Genomic DNA, 19061 nt, shown 5'->3' with positions numbered 1-19061 from the left:
ATGTATTGCAACAACAACAGGCGCGCTGCAACGTGACAGCTGATGAACGTGAGCCGAGCGCCTTTGGCATCGGCCAATCAACGAAAGCTTCGCCGTGAATGGGTGGAGTCAACCAATGGGATTCGTGGCTTGCTGCGAGCACAGCCAATTGAATTCCTCCGGTGTTTGAGACCGATTGGAAAGCACGTGTACTCGTGTGTGTCTGGAGTCGTGGGGAAACAAATCTCTAGCACACAATTGCAGCGAATGCGAGTGGACTGCAGATGTAAAAGCGTCGTTTTCATGTTTCACCGATTTAATAACACCAGGAAAGCATTGTAATACTATTCGACATAGGGATATTCGTCCGGCGGAGCAGTAAGACTCAGAAGGTAAGTCCACCATTTAACCAGGAGCTTAACGTTAAATGTGGCATGGTTCTTCTTTTTCGGTTGAACCTTTTATACTACGTTACCGATTCTGTTTACAACTTTAGATTTGTCCAACAGAAGGTACTCATTTGGGTGGAATAATGTGCAAATAGCTCTTGACCGTTGCACAATAAGCCAAAAATAATGAAACTGGTTGAAATGCAAACATCATACATTATATCATGCCATCATACTGTGTTTTACAGTCTGTTCAATCTGTCCATGCTTCGCTTTAAGGTTATTCACATTTTTGTTGACATGTTTGTATGAGAGTAAAGTAAAACTGTGACGCATCACGCATTGACCTTCTTCACGGTCCACTGTCTTCTGGGGATCAGACTCCCCCGAAAATCTCTGTCAAATACAAAATGAGAGTTGCCTTGCTAAGTAAAATGATATAAAAGTGATGCAAACTTCCTGTAGTCATGTAATCTTGATTAAAGTATCAATATGGATTATTTGTCATGTTGGTTTATTATGCCACTTCAAATTCCAATGTCATTAAGGTGCAGTAGTTGGTCAACTAAGTTACATAAAACTGTTGGATTGTGTCTGAAATGTTGAGCTGTTTTCAGGGATAGGTTTTTTTCATAAATCTTGGGTCAGGGCAAGTTGTGCCAGTTTTGTATGTCATTAATTTATTGATTGCAACTTTTTTTTTGGTTTGGTCATTTTGCACTTTATTGTCAATTTTTGTTGTTTCAGGGACTTTTTTATGCTTCATAATTGTTTTATTGTTTAAATTTCGTTGAAAAGCAGATAATAGGCTGTGTGATGTTGCTGTTGGGGCATGTTGTCACAAAGTCCAACTTGTGGTCAATAAACTATTTTGGTAGCACTTTACAAAAAGAAAAGAAAAAAAATCTAGCTGTTCATGTTAGTTTACAGGTCATTAACTAATGTTAGCAAATTCAACATTTGATTTTAATAATATGTTAGTTAATGTTCAAATAAACATGAACTAAAATGAATAAATGCTGCTGTAGAATTAGTGTTAATTCTTTGTTCAAGTTAACTAATCAAACCTTATTGTAAAGGTTTTACCACTATTTTTTTCCTGAGCAAGAACAGACTTTAAGGTTTATGCCTAAACAGAAACTATACTTTTTGAAAATAAACCTAGAGAAATATTCACTTGAGTAACACGTGTGACAACTAGCCCCGCTCCCCAATCCATCATCATATGCAAAGAATGTAGTTGTGGATAAGTAGGTTAACCATTTACAGTTGAACTCTTAAAAGCCGGGAAGCGCAATGCTATTGTCTAAAAAATGAATAATCTGCTGTGTGTGTTAGTAATGATGACTGCTTTTTATTACTGTAATTGCCATAGGAGTTCAGTCTGTTCAGGCTAATAGATACTGCCTTTATGCCAATTAGATTGTTAGACAGAAGGCAACTGAAAGTCTGTCCTTCTGGTTTTTACATGTCTTGTAATGAAATACTTGTTCGCAAACTCCTAGGGGTTCATGAAGGAACTGCTGGTGAAATTGTGATAGGAATGTCAATTTGATAAATTGTATACATATTTTGATTGTTTGAAAATGAAAATACAGTATATTAATATTCATTATTTATGAAAAGATTAGATAAATATGATCAGGGGGGTTCAGCAGAAAAAAAGCTGTCCTGCTTTAGAGTAATACCAAGGACTAAAGCCCTCAAAATTCATTATAAATCTTGGAGAGAGAGAAAAAAGATCTGGCGACAGTCTCAGCTTCAAGGTGGCATCAGTCACACTAGATTTTAAACATGCAAAATTCTTTAGACCCTTCAACTAATTAGGGTGACCGGATATGATGTAATCTAGGGATTCTGTATTGAATAAATAATAAATGGTAATATTACATTCAAAATATGCAGTACTCCACTTTCTCAGGTTGTATTCTTTGTATTGGACGAAAAGGTCAATCTATGGCGTTTGGTTCCAGACTTCATGTTGTTAGTTGAAAGTCGTGTTATGTGAGACTAGATGACAGTTCGGGGAAATATGTGTGATGCATCGCATGAGGATATACTTAACATGACGTAACATGATGACATTCTTTGCATATCAGAGCAAAAGTGGTTTTGTTTTTTCAAAGTGGAGTAGTTTTGGCTCACATTTTAGTAATATTTAATAGTGCTACTGGATAGTTTTCTCTTTAAATTAAAAGTGATGTAGAATAATTTCCTTCTATTCCAGTTTATTGTGCAGTGACAACTATGTCGTTTTCCCCAAAAGTTATATTGTAATTTGAGTGTATCAGTATAGCTTTGAGCACCTGAGAACATTACCTGCTCGAGTGGTCTGTCAAAGCACCCCACGTCCCACATGGAAATATGCTTGTGACCTTGTTCCCAGGCTTTGGATTACTTGGGTCGCATATTTTTCCAGAGCTGCTCGCTCTGTGAACTGTGTGCCATTTTTTTTTTTTATCGTGTTTGCCTTTACTACATGGTTACTGTAAAATGACATCATGGGGGTTCTCTGTGCCAAAGCGCACAACTAACTTTGAATATGTTATCTTTATTGAATATATGATCTTTGTTGTTGTTTTTTTACATTATCAGTCAAACATAAATAGTTGAATAAAAAGCCGCAAAAATAGTCAAAGTGCAAGTTGACTTACTGAACTGTTGTTTAAAATCGTTATTATTCCGTAAGCAGTTTTTCCCGAGAGCACTGTCGAGCAAGTGGTACTCGCTCACTGCAGAGTCAAATGTCCAGCTCCTCCTCTCTAGAGCTCCAATGGAGTGGGATTAGTCCAGCTCCTCCTCTCTGGAGCTCTAATGGGGTGGGATTAGTCCAGCTCCTCCTCTCTGGAGCTCCAATGGGGTGGGATTAGTCCAGCTCCTTCTCTCTGGAGCGCTAAAGGGGTGGAGGGACAGAGTTGTGGGTATGGTAGGGTTTGGACATTCTAGCTCCACCCATTAGGCCCAGATTACATGAGTCACTGGGACAGGCAGTGCGCGCGCAGACACACAGTGGAGCACTCACGACTGTAATGGAAGCGAGAGTGTTAGTCTCAGTAGAAAGTACTGAAGGAATAGAGGGTGAACTGTTAGTATATCCGTTGGATTGAGAGCTGATTAAAATGTAGCCAGTCTCTCCACACTCTGATTTGTGCACGTCTGCATTCAGCCCAGCGGAATTTTGTTCATGCGCAGAACAAAAATTATGACGCATCGTGTTTTGAAGATTGGGCGCATTACGTTTGTAATGCGATGTTTATCGGTCTGGTTTTTTTTTTTTTTTTTTTTCCTGTCTGTTTTTCGATTAAGTTGTATGATCAGGAACCTGGATCCATTTTAGCCAACAGCTCTCATTATGTAATACTTAGCTATATTTAAAAAAAAAAAAAAAAAAAAAATTTTTTTGACAAACTCTTGCTCTCCCGTTATTTTCCGTCAGACATTTACTGTAAATCAAAGAAAACATTCTTAACTGTTTGTTTTATAAATGCTCTTTATGTAGGACTATTTTCTAACATCTCCAACCTCCATTAGACATATAATTGTAAGACGCAGAAGAGAGAATTTGATGATGCTTTGTGGTTTAAGATCTAGTTGGACATCCACTTGGTGGTTCATTTTATAGTTTATATTCGTGATGCTGCTTTTTGTTTCTTTGCATGGGCAACAAGTATAAACAGGTGCAGAATAGGTGTCATAAGTGCGTATGCATGTGCAGGAGAACACCCACGCAAGCAAATTAATTCCAAACAAACAGCCCTGATCTGGCCCAGAAAAAAGAAACACATGGTCTGTCTTAAGAAAAGCAGCATCTGTGGCCATTTGACATCTGTGAAGATAAGTTTGTTTTCTTGGTCTATGTGGATATGGCATCTTGATATAATTGTTGCGTCCATTGTTCACTGCGTGTGAGTGACATTCCTTAACATTAAGACACTTAGCTCTTAGTATGTAGAAGTTACTTAAAAAAAAAAAAAAAAAAAGTTAAACAGGACACATTTCTCTTAAAATGTAGATCAGTTTTAAAAACAGATTGTGCGCTTAGTACTTTCAGAAACTGCCGTTTCACTTTCTCCATTCAGCTGCCTCATGATTTGAACATTTGACATTCTCTTAATGCTTGGATTAATTGCAAGGCATTTGCATTTAAACACCTTTACACTTGTTGTTCTCTTTGTAATGACGTGGGCTAAAAGGTTCATGCTGATCAAAGCTGTTCAACTGCTCTTAATCCATGCCTGGTAAACCATTTAAATTAAGTGAATTATAAATAGTTCAGTAACAGTTTCTTATGCGTCAAAGAATCTCTTGAGAAAAGTACGTCCATAAATTCTAACAAAGAATTCTGATATTTGATTCCTCTCTGGAAACAACTGATTAGAGATCTCATAACATTAGATGTTAATAAACAGGGCTTTGGTAGTTTTGAAGTCAGCCAAATAAAAGCAAATGGATAGCTAGCTAGTTTACTGTATAAATAAAATCTTCAAACTGGGATATATTTGAGCTTCATAGTCATACAAAGTACAGTATTTCCTAACATTAGCCTACTACTTTTAGTGCCACCGGCTACTTTTCATTGTCTATTTATGCTTTACCACACAGTTAATGTGCCTTAGAATAACTGATTGGCTTAGAATTAGTTTCTAGCTACATGCTCAGTTTTTAGTGTCACTTTCCTTGCTTGCTATTTGCAGTAAATTTAGAATGTGTACGTCTAAACTCAGTAGCTCCCGAAATGGAATCAGAACATTAGAGGGATGGTGACGGTAACAATCCCAGAGAGGAAGCACAAAAGACTCTGGCACAATACAGATGACGTAGTAGGTAAATGCAACAGACAAAACAAGCTTGTGTAGTTGAAGGTGGAGAGTGGATGTGTGGATCTAGAAAGTAGTTTTGGTTACCAAGGAGACCAGAAAAGGTTTCTGTAGTGGCCAACAGGGAAGATGAAATATCTGGGTTCTCATGTGCAGCAAAATAGCTGATAGCTAATTTACCTGGTTGAAAAACAAAAACACCCCTGAGTAGCACTTCCTGTTAAAAGACTAGTTCACCAATAATATTATTTATTAGCTATAAATGGGGCTGCCTAATTGTAGATGACTAACCAGCTCAGTATATCTCTTTGTCCAAATGTTTCAGACTGACGCACACTTACCTTTTCTTTTGCTCCTTTTTTTGGCAGTTGTCTTCCGAGAAGAGATAAAGTGACACAGAGGGCAAAGAGAAGAAGACTGACCGAATGGACAAAACCCATTTCCCAGCGGCTTTTTTTTTGTGCACTTTCTCTCGCATTGTCACACTCCATCTGGCTCTGTGGTAGCAGCCAAGTCTGTTTCGTAACAACCAGTCCTGTCTGTTTTTCTGAGATGAGCAACGTTTTCTGCCGTTAACAAGCTATTTTGCATCCGAGGTTAAACCGCTTAAACTACGGACGGGGTGCTGAGACACCTGGATATACCATGATTCTTGTTTGCGGGACAAATCTGTGAAGAATATTTGCATCAAAATGATTTCCCACTGTAGTTCAAGCAGTCCAACATAGTGAACTTTTTTAAAACTCTTTAATCTATTATCAGGTGAATCTAATCACCTTGGCAATTGCCTATTCGTACAGTATTATTATGAGCGATGATAACTCCGACTCCGCGCCCAGCAATGGTTCTGCTAGAGGAGCAAGAGTCGAGAAAAAGGCAGGGCTTGTAAACAGATCCTGCAGCATGAGTGAGAGCTCTCCCTCATCGAATCCAGTGAATAGCGAGACAGGATCATCTTCGGGAGGGGTATCTGATGCCAAGAGGTCCCCAGGTGGCAACCATGGGACAAATTCCGATGATACGGATGGACTATCAAGTGGAAATGACTCTGGGGAGAGGGAAAGTGAAGGAGGGATGGCGAGAGGGAGCGGATCCAGAGGGAGACTGTCAAACCGAAGTTATCAGAGTTCCTCCAGTCAGAACGGAAAAGACTCGGCCATGTGCCTGGAGACTACGGAGAGCAACAAGAGGTGAGAAAAAAGTCTTCTAAAGCCATACGATAGCTTTGTGTGATGAAATGCCTGAAATTTAAGTTATTTATTGACTAATAATCTCTCCTATGCTGCAATTCTCAAATCAAATATGGCATCTAAGGATTGATGATATTAATGTCCATTCTCTGAAATCAAGTCAATACATTTTGGGTTGTTCATCACATGGAGATAGCACTATAGCACACCGATCACTATTCTTATACATTTATGAGGCTTTTTATTGTTGTTATTTTCGGAACATGACATCCCCTTGTCTGCAAAAATGTCTACTTTTGAGTTCCACCTCATAAAAAACCATCAGTGAACTGCTTTGACCAACATCTGAATTCTAAATGCGACTCTTGTTTTTGACCTCTGCTCCCTCAGCTCAAACTCTCACAGCCCTTCTCCACCCAGCAGCTCTCTGGCTTACAGCCTGCTGAGCGCCAGCTCCGAACAGGACCCGCCGTCCACCAGCGGCTGCAGCAGTGATCAGTCCGCTCGTGTCCAGACACAGAAAGAGCTGATGAGAGCCCTGAATGAGCTGAAGATCCGTCTGCCACCGGAGAGGAAGATGAAGGGACGTTCCAGCACCCTTAATGCCCTCAAATACGCCCTCAGCTGTGTCAGACAAGTCAGAGGTGAGTGGGAATTTCACATGTAGGTTTCTATGTCTTGCGAGTTTTGTTTGGGACTCTCTTTGTCTAAACGAAGGAAGATGAGGGACATGTTTAGGCAAAGCATTTAAAAATGATCACTATATTTTGTTTGGTGCCACTAGAAGCACAGGATTTACACACTTCAACTTCAGTGGTAATATAATTTTCACATCCAATGATATATGTATTAATTTAAAGATTTTCTTTTTTTTGCTTTGAATCTTGCAGCCAACCAGGAGTATTATCACCAGTGGAATGTTGAGGAGTGTCATGGCTGTAGTCTCGACCTCTCCACCTTCACTGTTGATGAACTGGACAATATTACCTCTGAATACACGCTCAAAAATACAGTACGTTGACTTGCACACAAACCCATTTCTTTCTCCTGTAGTAACACCGTATTTGAATATTGTTGTATGAAAAGTAGTGTTAATCTCTTCACCAAATTAGCTGACAAATGCTTGTTGATGTATGGCTTTTTATTTCCACCAACAACTATGAAGAAAAGATGCAAGTAATTTTTACCCTTTTTTTTTCTGTTGTGCAGGACACATTTTCCATGGCGGTGTCTTTCCTGTCAGGGAAGGTTGTGTACATCTCACCGCAGGGCTCATCTCTTCTGCGCAGTAAGCCAGAGAAGTTGCACGGGGTTTTGTTTTCAGAGCTGCTCGCCCCCCAAGATGTGAGCACCTTCTACAGCAACACCGCACCCTGCAGGCTGCCATCATGGGCCTCCTGCATCGGCTCTGGTATGTTTGTGTTAGAAAGTGTCACAATGCTTTTGATCTTAAAGGGATAGTTCACCCAAAAATGAACATTCTATCATCATTTTCTCACCCAAGACTTTCTATACAAATGAAGTTTAAGGCAATAGCCTAAACAGTTCTCTCTTTCCCTTTCTTTGACTGTAGTCTCTCCACCAGCTGACTGCACCCAAGAGAAGTCCATGTTTTGTCGCATCAGTGGAGACGTCTCATCCAGTGGTGATGTGAAGTACTACCCGTTCAGACTGACCCCCTACCTGCTCACGCTCCGAGACTCTGACATGGCTTACCCTCAACCCTGCTGTCTGCTCATCGCAGAGAGAGTGCACTCGGGATATGAGGGTACGTTTTTTTGTTTAAAACGCATCAGTTTTTCACCACGTTTTGAAAGAACTTGATGGAAAAATAAACTCGCTCTCTCTCATTCCCTCTTTCAGCCCCTCGCATTCCTCTGGATAAGAGGATATTCACTACCAGTCACACCCCCAGCTGTCTCTTTCAGGAGGTGGATGAGCGGGCAGTTCCTCTGTTAGGGTACCTGCCTCAGGACCTGGTGGGAACCCCTGTCCTGCTGTACCTCCATCCAGAGGACAGGCCCATTATGGTGGCCATCCATAAGAAGAGTGAGTCACTCTCCCTTCCTCTCTCTAACCGCCGTCCAATTCTTTTCTTTAATGAGAGCGGTAAGGCACAACTTTCACTTTCTCTCTCAGTTCTCCAGTTTGCAGGGCAGCCGTTTGAACACTCACCCTTGCGGATGTGTGCACGTAACGGAGAGTATCTGACCATAGACACCTCTTGGTCCTCCTTTATTAACCCCTGGAGCAGGAAAGTGGCCTTCATTGTTGGACGCCACAAAGTCAGAACGTAAGTATTCATGGATATGAGTTCACAAATCAACAGTTAGAAACCCTTGCTATTTTATTTTTTATCGTGACGTCAGTGAAGCAAATCAGACTTTGTGATAAGTGATCTTTTTATCTTATATTTATGAACACTACCGTTCAAAAGTTTTGTGTTAGTAAAAAAATTAAAAAATTTAATAATATTTTACAATTTTAATATATTTTTAAAAAAATTCAATTTATTCCTGCCGTCATTACTCCAGTCATCAAAGTCACATGATCCTTCAGAAATCATTCTAATATGCTCCAATATTTGGTGCTCAAAAATATTTCTTAATTTTATTTTGATCACAGTTGAAAACCATTGCACTGCCTAATTTTTTTTGATACCTTTATATATATATATATATATATATATATATATATATTAGATATTATATATTTTTCCATCTGTGCACACTTCTAGACGTGCACAGCCCAAACACACAGACATACACACGTCCCATGCCTCCCACACACACCAGTATGTAATATGTGCACAGTCAATCACACTCATCAGCACATGCTCTGTCATGTGGACACAGACAGATTTTTCATGAGCTCAATATGTCCCAAGTACCATTTCTTTTCTCCCAGCATGCAGAGACTCACAGTGCTTCAAGCTGCTACACACACATACATGTACACATGTACAACTGTAGCCTTTTGGAGAAAGGATTCAAACTAACAAACATTGTATTTCTTTACTGTACGATGTACACCCACACACTTACCTCTTACTTCTTTCTGTCCAGCTCTCCACTGAATGAGGATGTCTTTACGCCGCCAAGGGGTCAGGAGGAGCGGACCCTGTCCCCAGACATCCCTCAGCTCAGTGAGCAGATCCACAGGCTCCTGGTGCAGCCCGTCCACAACGGCAGCTCTCAGGGCTACGGCAGCCTGGCCAGCAACGGATCCCACGAGCACCAGCCCAGTGCCACCTCCTCATCAGAAAGCAGTGGGCCGGGTCTGGAGGACCCCTCGCAGTTCCACAAACCAGTAAGTGTTTAGAGAGACAAGCCTTAAAACCGTATGTGGCCTAAAACGAAGACTGCACATGAATTAGAAGCAGTAACAGGCAGTCAGACAGCTTTACTTCTTATTGGAACTGTTCTTATAAATTAAAGGAAGATAGCAAAGGTTTAAATGAAATGAACTGCATTTTTAAACAGATGACCTTCCAGCAAATCTGCAAAGATGTTCACATGGTGAAGACCAGCGGACAACAAGTCTTCATTGAATCCCGCAACCGACCTCCTCCTAAAAAACTCGCCACCGCAGGTACACAAACACATAAAGTTTATTTTGAAGCCATAGTTTCACTCATAGTTTAATTTCTTTTCTTTTTTAAGATGGTTTGTTTAAAGCTGTTCTCTGTGTCTGGCAAACAGGTGCTCTGAAAGCAGTTGAAGCGGCACAGCCGGGCAGCAGTCTCTGTCCTAGTGCTGCTCCTCCCTCTCTGATCGTCCCGAAAGAGCCACCCTCCACCTACTCTTATCAGCAAATCAACTGCTTGGACAGCATCATAAGGTTTGTTTTTCAGCAAACCTTAAAAGCACTGACTTTATCACACATTATCACTGAATACGTGTTATTACTTGCAGACTAATCAATCATATTATTGTATAGAGATCATCTTTTGTGACATATCTGCATGTAAATATAGGCATTGTGATAGTAATCCAGTGGCAGGTCTTGGACTCAGCGTTTTGTTTGGTTCATCAGGTATCTGGACAGCTGTAACATCCCGAACACGGTGAAAAGGAAGTGTGGCTCCTCTTCCTGCACTGCCTCCTCCACATCTGATGATGACAAACAGCAGGACGCTCCACGCAATGCTAAAGGTGGGTACCGCAATGATAAACTAATTCAGAACAGTACTAATTATAAGTTTCAGTGGTAGTTACATGTCTTAGTTGTATGCAGTATATTGTGCAACACCTCTACCATTCAAATTTGACTGTTGCCACAGCAAAACTGAAATGCCAGTTTTGAGCAAACTTATTTTATTTAAAGGTTTGCATAAATATTAACAGGTTAAATGGGAACACTGGCGTGTATATACACTCTGAGTGTTTGCCATGTTTTTTTATTGAGCTTGTAAGCATTCGGCAAACTAATGAATACCACCATAGAGATGGTTTGACTCATGAATGCTTATTATGTAATGTATCATTTGGCCAGTAGGCCTCATTTATTTTATTGAAGGGAAAACTTTACAAAATAATATTCATGAGCTAGGCTTTCTCCATAGCTTGACTGGATTCATAAATCCACTATAATCCAAACAAATTTATTTGCTAATTCTGATTCAATAAAAAACTTTACGTCCAGTTAATATACTGTACATCAGAGATGATTATGCAAATGGTAGTATTTGCATAAGCATACCACTAAATTTGCGTGACATTTTTAATTATACACTACTGGTCAAAAGTTTGGTTAGTAAGATTTTCTTTTTTATTTATTAATTGTTTCTTTGAACTTTCTATTAATTAAAGAATCCTGAAATTTTGGTTATATAATTAAAATTTGAATCAGCACAACTGTTTTCAACATTGATAATAATAAGAAATCAGCATATTAGAATAATTTCTGAAGCATCATGTGACACTGAAGACTGGAGTAATGATGCTGAATATTCAGCTTTGCCATCATAGGAATAAATTACATTTTAAAATAAGATTTTTTGAATTGTAATAACATTTCACAATATTACTGTTTTACTGAATTTTGAGTATAAGAGACTTCTTTCAGAAACAGCCCCCAAACTTTTGAACAGTGGTGTATATAGCTTAAGATATGCTGTGTATTAACAGATACTTTAACCTGCAGGTCCATCTGTGTCTCTGGTAAAGGAGAGTGCATTGTTACCCCCACTGGCCATGCACAATAAAGCGGAAAGTGTTGCGTCTGTCACCTCCCAGTGTAGTTTCAGCAGCACCATCGTCCATGTGGGAGACAAAAAACCTCCCGAGTCAGGTGGGCAAATGTCAAGTCAAGTCAAGTCAAGTGATCTTTATTTATTTAGCACTTAATACAATACGGATTGTTTCAAAGCAGCTTTACAGTGATAAACGGGAAAATAATGATCATTGATGCAAACAGAATTCAATATTGCTGTAAAGCAGGTCTAAAAAGAAAATAGTGTCATTGTTCAGCTGAGGACAGTACAGTGTTGATTCAGTTCAGTTCAATAACTGTGTAAAGATCATCAAATATGAAATGAGTTCAATTTAGCTCAAAGCAGCCCTGCAGGAAAGAGTGATGTCAACATCCAGCTCAGTTCAGCTTTCATCCAATAGGGTCAGTGCAGTCAAATTAGGGGTGTGCGATATCGAACGATTCAAATGTTTCATGATCTGCCTTTGGAGAGAGATCTTATTATCGTGCAACAGTGCATTCTGTCAGTCGCAGTTCTTCTGGTGCCGCCGTCCCAACATAATGTTCAACGCATACGTATATTCACATGTTTAGCAACACAGAGGTAATGCTGGGTTTACAGTATATACGTATTATTGTGCTTAAACTATCAAATACAAACAAAGTTTACATAATTTATATCTTAAGTGAAAAACAGTTTGGATGCGTGACAGTATATTAGATCTGTGCATTCAGTCCTAAAGTGACAGCAGCCTAATTTACCTAATTTGTTTTTTTATTCAATTTCTTACTTTAATGCTACTGTTAAATACACCTACTGTAGCTGAAAATATTAAAGCGCGCTTTCTATTTCATTTGTATCTTATGTTGTATTTGTCCTATCATTTGTAATTTGCATTTTTCATAACAAAGTTAAAAATACTAATACAATTTTGGTCGTATCGCCCACTGCTACTTTGGCCTAAAATGGTCTGTCATTCTTTTTTCTGCTGTTACTTTGTAAGACTACATTTTTAACATAGGGAAATTAGTTTGGCTGTACTGCTAATTAACTTGCAAAACAGTCTTAAAAACCAAAATGAACACACAAAATCATAAGATCGTGGATCGTGATCCTGTCTGAAAAAAAATCGTGATATAATATTTTGTCATATCGCCCACCCCCAAGTCAAATCAATAATATTGCTGAATATTAAGTGTCCCTAACTAAGCAAGCCAAAGGTGACAGAATGAAGAAGAAAAAAAAAAAAAAAACATGCTCAGTCGGGGGGCATTTGGATTGGAGTTGAAGCTGGCCTTAGGCTCTGTGCAAAGGACTTTGGTTCTTGTGGTCTTTACTAAGGGTCTGTGCCGTTGGCTGTCGAGCCGACGAGGTATTCACAGGGGATCGGTCTCTAGGGCCCGTCTAGTCATTTTCTCCATTGACATTCAGGGCTGAGTTGTGGACATCTCTAGGTGCAGGTCTGGATACGGACCGGATCCGGCTGACTATGGGATAGGAATGAGACAAACAGACCAATATTAGCATAGATGCCATTCCTCTCACACTGTAACTAGTACATTGGATGTTATAGGAAGTTTTCCTAGTGTTGGTTGGCCGAATTTATGCAGCCTGACAATCCTGTAACAGATTTGGATTATAGAAATGTGATAGTGTGTAATGTGTATGTCAGGTTAAAAGGGTTGGGTCTTTTATCTAGATTTAAACTGACAGAGTGTCTGCCTCCTAAACAACGCTAGGAAGACAGTTGCAGAGTTTGGATGCTAAATAGTTTAAGGATCTACCACCCGTAGTTTATTTTGATATTCTAGGTATTACCAACTGGCCAGAATTTTGAGACAGCAGTGGATGTGAAGGACTATAAAGTGATAGGAGCTCGTTCAAGTACTGAGGAGCTAAACTATTTAGGGCTTTGTAAGTGTTTATAAGTTTATAGTGTGTCTGTAACAAAAAGTAATCATGGTGTCAAATGTCAGAATACATGAAAGTTTTCAATTGTTGTATCTTATTTTGTCAAACACGTCTCTTTTTTTGTTCTTGTGGTTGTTCCTTGAAACCGAGTTTCTTTATAGTATCCACACTTCACGTTTTTCTGTTTTTTCCTCATTACCACAGATATCGTAATGGAGGAAGCCCCTCCCACTCCAAATGCTGCCACTCAACCACAAGCCCCTCCCACAGCCACGCCCTCTCTGACCCCTAGCCCTGCTCCTGATAGGGATGCAGGAAGAAGAGGAGGTCTAGGAGGAGCAGGAGGAGGAGAAAGGTTGGGTCTCACGAAAGAAGTCCTGTCGGCTCACACACAGCAAGAGGAGCATAACTTCATGTACCGCTTCAGAGACTTGAGCGAACTCAGAGTGTTTGACCCAGCCTCAGCTTTGCGCCAGCGAGCGACCGCACCTTTAGCAAGAGGTGAGGACATGCATAATATAAAACACAAAAGCCCAGAATTATTCTTCATTTATTACATGGCTCTCTGAAATGCTTGATTCTGATTGGTCAGTCGTGACACTCTGAAGTCAGTTATTCCGTGATAATGACCGTCAATAACGATGATGTAATAATCTGGTGCCATCTTGTGCCTCGATTATCAACTGTATTTACTGTAAAATAAAATCAGGGGACTTGAGTGTTAATGGTAGGCCTATGGTAATATTGTTGATGTGTTCATCTTGTTGATAGAACGATTGTTTGGTACACCTTAATGGATTACAAGATAATAAACATTGATTTTAGAAGAAACCATTTTAAAATCGTACTATTTCTTGTCCACGTCATTATTTAATAAGTCTTACGACTGTACATTATCCCTTAAATGTCCGTCTTGATAAGATATTGATAAGATATATATGTAATAGAAGTAAATAAGACATGACATTTTTATTTGAGCTGAAATATTTTGTGACAAGTAGCCATGTAACGGTTGGGATAATGTTCATACGTACATCTAATGTTCAACTGGCTGGATATACATTACCCCTTATCTTATTTTCTTGATTTTTAGGAGTGCGCAGCTCTCGGGATTACCCAGCAGCGGGTAGCACTGGGCGTAGACGCGGTCGAGGAGGCAAAAGACTGAAGCACCAGGAATCTTCAGAGCACACGAGGTCTCGTAGCCCAGCCGGCCAAACAAGAGGCCTCCGTCCTGGGGTTCCAGCTTTGGACAGGCCCTCTAATTCCTCCATACCCATGGGACCTGTAGCCAGTTCCTCTTCCTGGCCCACCTCAGGGTCACAAGCTAGCGTTCACTCTGTCCCGTACCCACCCGGCGTCCTTCCGTTATTTCCTGTCTATCCCCCCTTCTCCCATCCCGTCTCAGACCCCAGCATACAGGCGGGGCTACGCTTCCCCCTTCAGAACTCGCAGATGCAGATGCAGATGCAGATGCAGATGGCGGGGGCTCCTATGGTGCCCCCGATGATGGCGTTGGTATTACCCAACTACATGTTTCCTCAGCCCAGCATGGGCATTCCTCAGCCCTTCTACAGCCCAAACCCAGCTTTCCCTTTCCCCGCTGCCAACATGACCTCCCCCGCTCCCTGTCAGATTCCGACTCCAGTCCCACGCGCCCTCTCTCGCTCCAGCACCCCTCATTCCATCAGCCAAAGAGAGGCCGGCGCTGAGAGAGAAGGAGCAGAGTCTCCGCTCTTTCAGTCCAGATGCTCCTCGCCCTTAAATCTGCTGCAGCTGGAGGAGTCGCCAAGCAACCGGTTTGAGGTCGCATCAGCTCTGGCGTCGGTGCAACAGACCACATCTCCTATGGTGGGACAGGGAGGTGGAGCAGGAGGACAGAACTCCTCTAATCAGAGAGGGTCAGCGTTGGATTCAAAAGAAAATGAAAATGTAAGAAAATGCAATAATGTGCCTTGTACAAAGGTTTTACAGATTGATTGGCTTTTCAGAGGTCAATACCGGTTTTACTTTTTCAATCTACTTTTTTGATTTTGATCTGTATTTCTTGAATTGAATTGTAAATTATTGTCCTTTGCAGGGTGAACAAAATGATTCCAATCAAGACGCCATGTCCACCTCCAGTGATCTGCTGGACCTGCTGTTACAGGAGGACTCTCGCTCAGGCACTGGCTCAGCCGCCTCAGGCTCTGGGTCATCAGGCACAGGCTCCTCTGGGTCCGGCTCAGGGTCCTCTGGATCAGGGTCCAATGGCTGCAGCTCTTCTGGAAGTGGAACTAGTGAGTGCTTGATAATCTCTTCAATATCGATGTAAATGGATAAATCAGTTTAGGCATTATGGATAAGAGTGTTACTTGGTATGAAGGAACTGAATGTCATTCAGCACAGCAGTTTCTACTTGTTGAGAAGTGTCAGTTGAGTTAAATAACTTCTCTTTTGTGCTGACTTAACAGGAAGCAGTCAGAGCAGCAATACAAGCAAGTACTTTGGTAGCGTGGACTCATCCGAAAACAGCCATTCCCGCAAGCAGACAGCAGAGGGGGATGGAGAGGCACAGTTCATCAAATGTGTCCTACAAGATCCCATCTGGCTCCTCATGGCCAACACGGATGAAAAGACTATGATGACCTACCAGCTGCCCATCCGGTAAACTATAAAATACTTAGTAGTTTTCAGTACATCACTAGGGTTGGGAATTGAGAGCCGGATTAGTTGCATTTAAAAATATTTTAAATGGAACATTTTATGATTTTTTTTTATTTTTTTTATTACAGTAATTTTTTTATTTTTTTTATTTCAGTTTTGTTACATATGTGGGGCACATAGCATGCCTTGCAAATTATTTCGCAAAAATTACAAAAAAGAATCATTAAAGATCCAGAATCATTACCTGTAGTTAAATCATATCCAGAATTCGATTCCCATCCCTATACAACACAATTACTGATTTGTGATTATATCAAACATACATTTTGACGCACCTCATTATGATCTCCCACGCTACCACCCCATAAACATGCATTACTATTACTACAACACCCTCTGTAAAAGGCTGATACAACCAGTAAATGACCCAGTAAATATGTTTTGCAACAGAGACAGGGATTCTGTGTTGAAAGCGGACCGTGCGTCTCTGAGAGCCATGCAGAAACAGCAGCCTCGCTTCACTGAAGAGCAGAAGAGCGAACTGAGTCAAGTTCACCCTTGGATCCGCACTGGGCGCCTGCCTCGTGCTCTCAACATTTCTGTGAGTTCAAATCTCTCAGACAATAACGGCCACCCAGTACACCACTAAACACCGAGTCTGGATTGTTTTATTTACTATGCTCTGTGTTTCTCAGGCATGTGTGGGCTGCAAGTCCTCTCCTTCGGTCCCCTCTGCGACCCCCTTCGATGTGGAGATCCACGAAATGGAGTTCTGCAGTGTTTTAGAGTGCAGTGCTGAGAAACACACCCAAGCGGACACGGCCATGGAGAAGAGCGAGGCTGAGGGAGAAGAAGAGTCATGCAAAGACCAGGAGGCTGAGAATGATGGGACTATTATGACGTCACAAATCAACGACCAAGAAATGATGATAGAAGAACAAGGAGTAACCTCACAGATCGAGGAGGAAACGGGTGCCTCACTTTCACAGATGACACACTAAAGACACTGAGCCAGTGCAATACTGATGACATCGTTTGCGTACTCATTAAATTATACAGTTTTATTTATTTCTATAAAGAAATGCTAATTAGCCAGGAAGGCTGGCAGATGATGAATGTAAAGCAGAATTGCTTTGTTGAAAGACTGTGATATCTCAAATTAAGGATATTTTGGTTATGCAAAGAGGTTATGATCTGTTAGCGGTCGCGATTTGGCTGGAAGTAAGGGATACTTGGCTTTAGACCACTCAAGACACTACCTGTTTAATTCCAGTTCTAGCGACCTGCAAAAACCCATTTTGTGGCATGTTAAACAACTATTTCAAATGTTGTCAAATGGGTTAAAGGACGTTCAGACAAAGGATGGTAACTATAATGATTCTATAACTATGAAGTTTTAATAATCGAATTCTTTCCAGACGATGAACGCTAAAAACATTGACTTATTATAATCAATATGTTACTGTCCGTTGATGTGGACCTTAATATTTTTATAGTTCTCATCCTTGGTGTGAACGGGTCTTTAAACTCTGGTGTTAAGTTGTTTTTAGACAGGAGAACAGATTCACTGCCTTTGAGGACGGTCTAACTGTTTCTCACCTCGTGAATTTTTACATTTCCCAGACGTTATGGAAATGTTCTTGCAATTTTTTTACAGGTATATACAGAGTTGGATTTTTCGACCAAATTTACAGTTTTTATTTTGATCGTTCTGTATATTTTTTATACATTATTGGTGCAAAGTTGTCAATGTTAAAGCTTGGAGAAATTGTGTGAAATGTATTGCGACTTGGTCTGTTACAGTTCATCTTCACCACTACTTCAGATTTAGATGTCACTACAGTAATCATGGCGACTGTGCACTTTCAAGGAGCATTTGTAGCTCATGGCATCATCTTGTAAAGTAGCACTTAGCAAAGGGAAGCTTCAGAGGTCACGCTGCCACACGTTGCTGAGGCTTTTAATGGGAATATGTTTGAACTGTACCATCAAAGAGGAATGGGTTTGAAAGGGATAGTTTTCCACAGAAGAGAGCAAGTCATAAAGGTTTAAAACAACATGAGGGTGATTAATTGATGACAGAATTTTATGTTTTTGGATAAACTGTCCCTGTGAGGTATGAATGAAATTGTGTTGGCAATCAGTCGGATGAATTCTGTTTTACCTTTACCAGTCCGTTTCAGTCATGTGCTATTTGACTTCCAGTTGTCTTGGAACAGTTTGTAAGTATTTTGTGTATTTCTTTATATATGAAAACGAATAAAAAAGAATATGGTTCTCACTTTTGTGGTCTGCTGAATTCCATGAATTACAAGAATATCCAATGATTGAAAAGCACACTGTATGCTTTGGACAAGGAAGAGGGAATTAAAATAAGCAGTTTTCATACCAAACCACAGGCTTTTAGAAGACAAGAATATCCACGGAGCAAACAAAAACACACATGGAGGTTTTTCCAGGCATAAACAAAAGCCCCCCCCCACACACACACACACAAACAAACAAGTAACAAACACTCAAATAAGTGTGATGCACACAAATAAGCTGATGATTATTGCACAGAGCTATACGAGAGTTCTAAAAGGAATTTGAAATGAAAAGGTTTTAATAACATGTTTGCGTTTGCCAGTGCCCTGGTAAGAAAGTTTGGCTCGACTTGCATTCTTTCCCTGCACCGCAGTGTAACGACAGGCCCACAGAGAAAGAGAACTATATAAACAGCAAGAAAACTGAACATTTCTAGCCCTAATTGTGCTGTTTAGCTGCACGCATTTGCTCTTGTATCACTTTTGTCCCTGAGCATTTAACAATGGCAAGGAAAACAAACATAATTAACCCTAAAAATACAACTTACTGAATCGGCATATCTCAACAAAATCAGACAAAGAGCAGTGGTTAGACGAATAGTGGTTAGTGTGTTTGTTTGGTTGTTTAT

General features: G+C 40.4%; 1 protein-coding gene across 2 annotated transcripts; it reads left to right on the top strand.

The window, feature by feature from the left end:
• The first annotated feature begins 162 nt into the window (after positions 1-162).
• per1b (period circadian clock 1b) lies at positions 163-18407 on the top strand. 2 transcript variants are annotated; one of them, XM_079867226.1, is made up of 19 exons: positions 164-371; positions 5554-6375; positions 6766-7019; positions 7266-7387; positions 7585-7786; positions 7949-8143; positions 8239-8424; positions 8515-8668; positions 9441-9684; positions 9858-9966; positions 10077-10215; positions 10411-10529; positions 11521-11667; positions 13685-13981; positions 14574-15412; positions 15561-15759; positions 15934-16126; positions 16577-16727; positions 16822-18407. In XM_079867226.1, exons 2-19 carry the CDS (start codon positions 5993-5995, stop codon positions 17125-17127), a joined length of 4239 nt encoding a protein of 1412 aa, XP_079723352.1. In that variant the 5' UTR covers positions 164-371; positions 5554-5992; the 3' UTR covers positions 17128-18407. The 2 variants fall into 2 exon arrangements, with proteins under 2 accessions (XP_079723353.1, XP_079723352.1); XM_079867227.1 differs by lacking the exon at positions 11521-11667 and having other exon boundaries at positions 163-371.
• The last annotated feature ends 654 nt before the right edge of the window (positions 18408-19061 follow it).

Source organism: Squalius cephalus, assembly GCF_949319135.1.
Source record: "Squalius cephalus genome assembly, chromosome: 3".
Lineage (NCBI taxonomy): Eukaryota > Metazoa > Chordata > Actinopteri > Cypriniformes > Leuciscidae > Squalius > Squalius cephalus.
The sequence above is the reverse complement of the archived record's forward strand: the minus strand, read 5'-3'. Positions and strand labels throughout refer to the sequence as shown.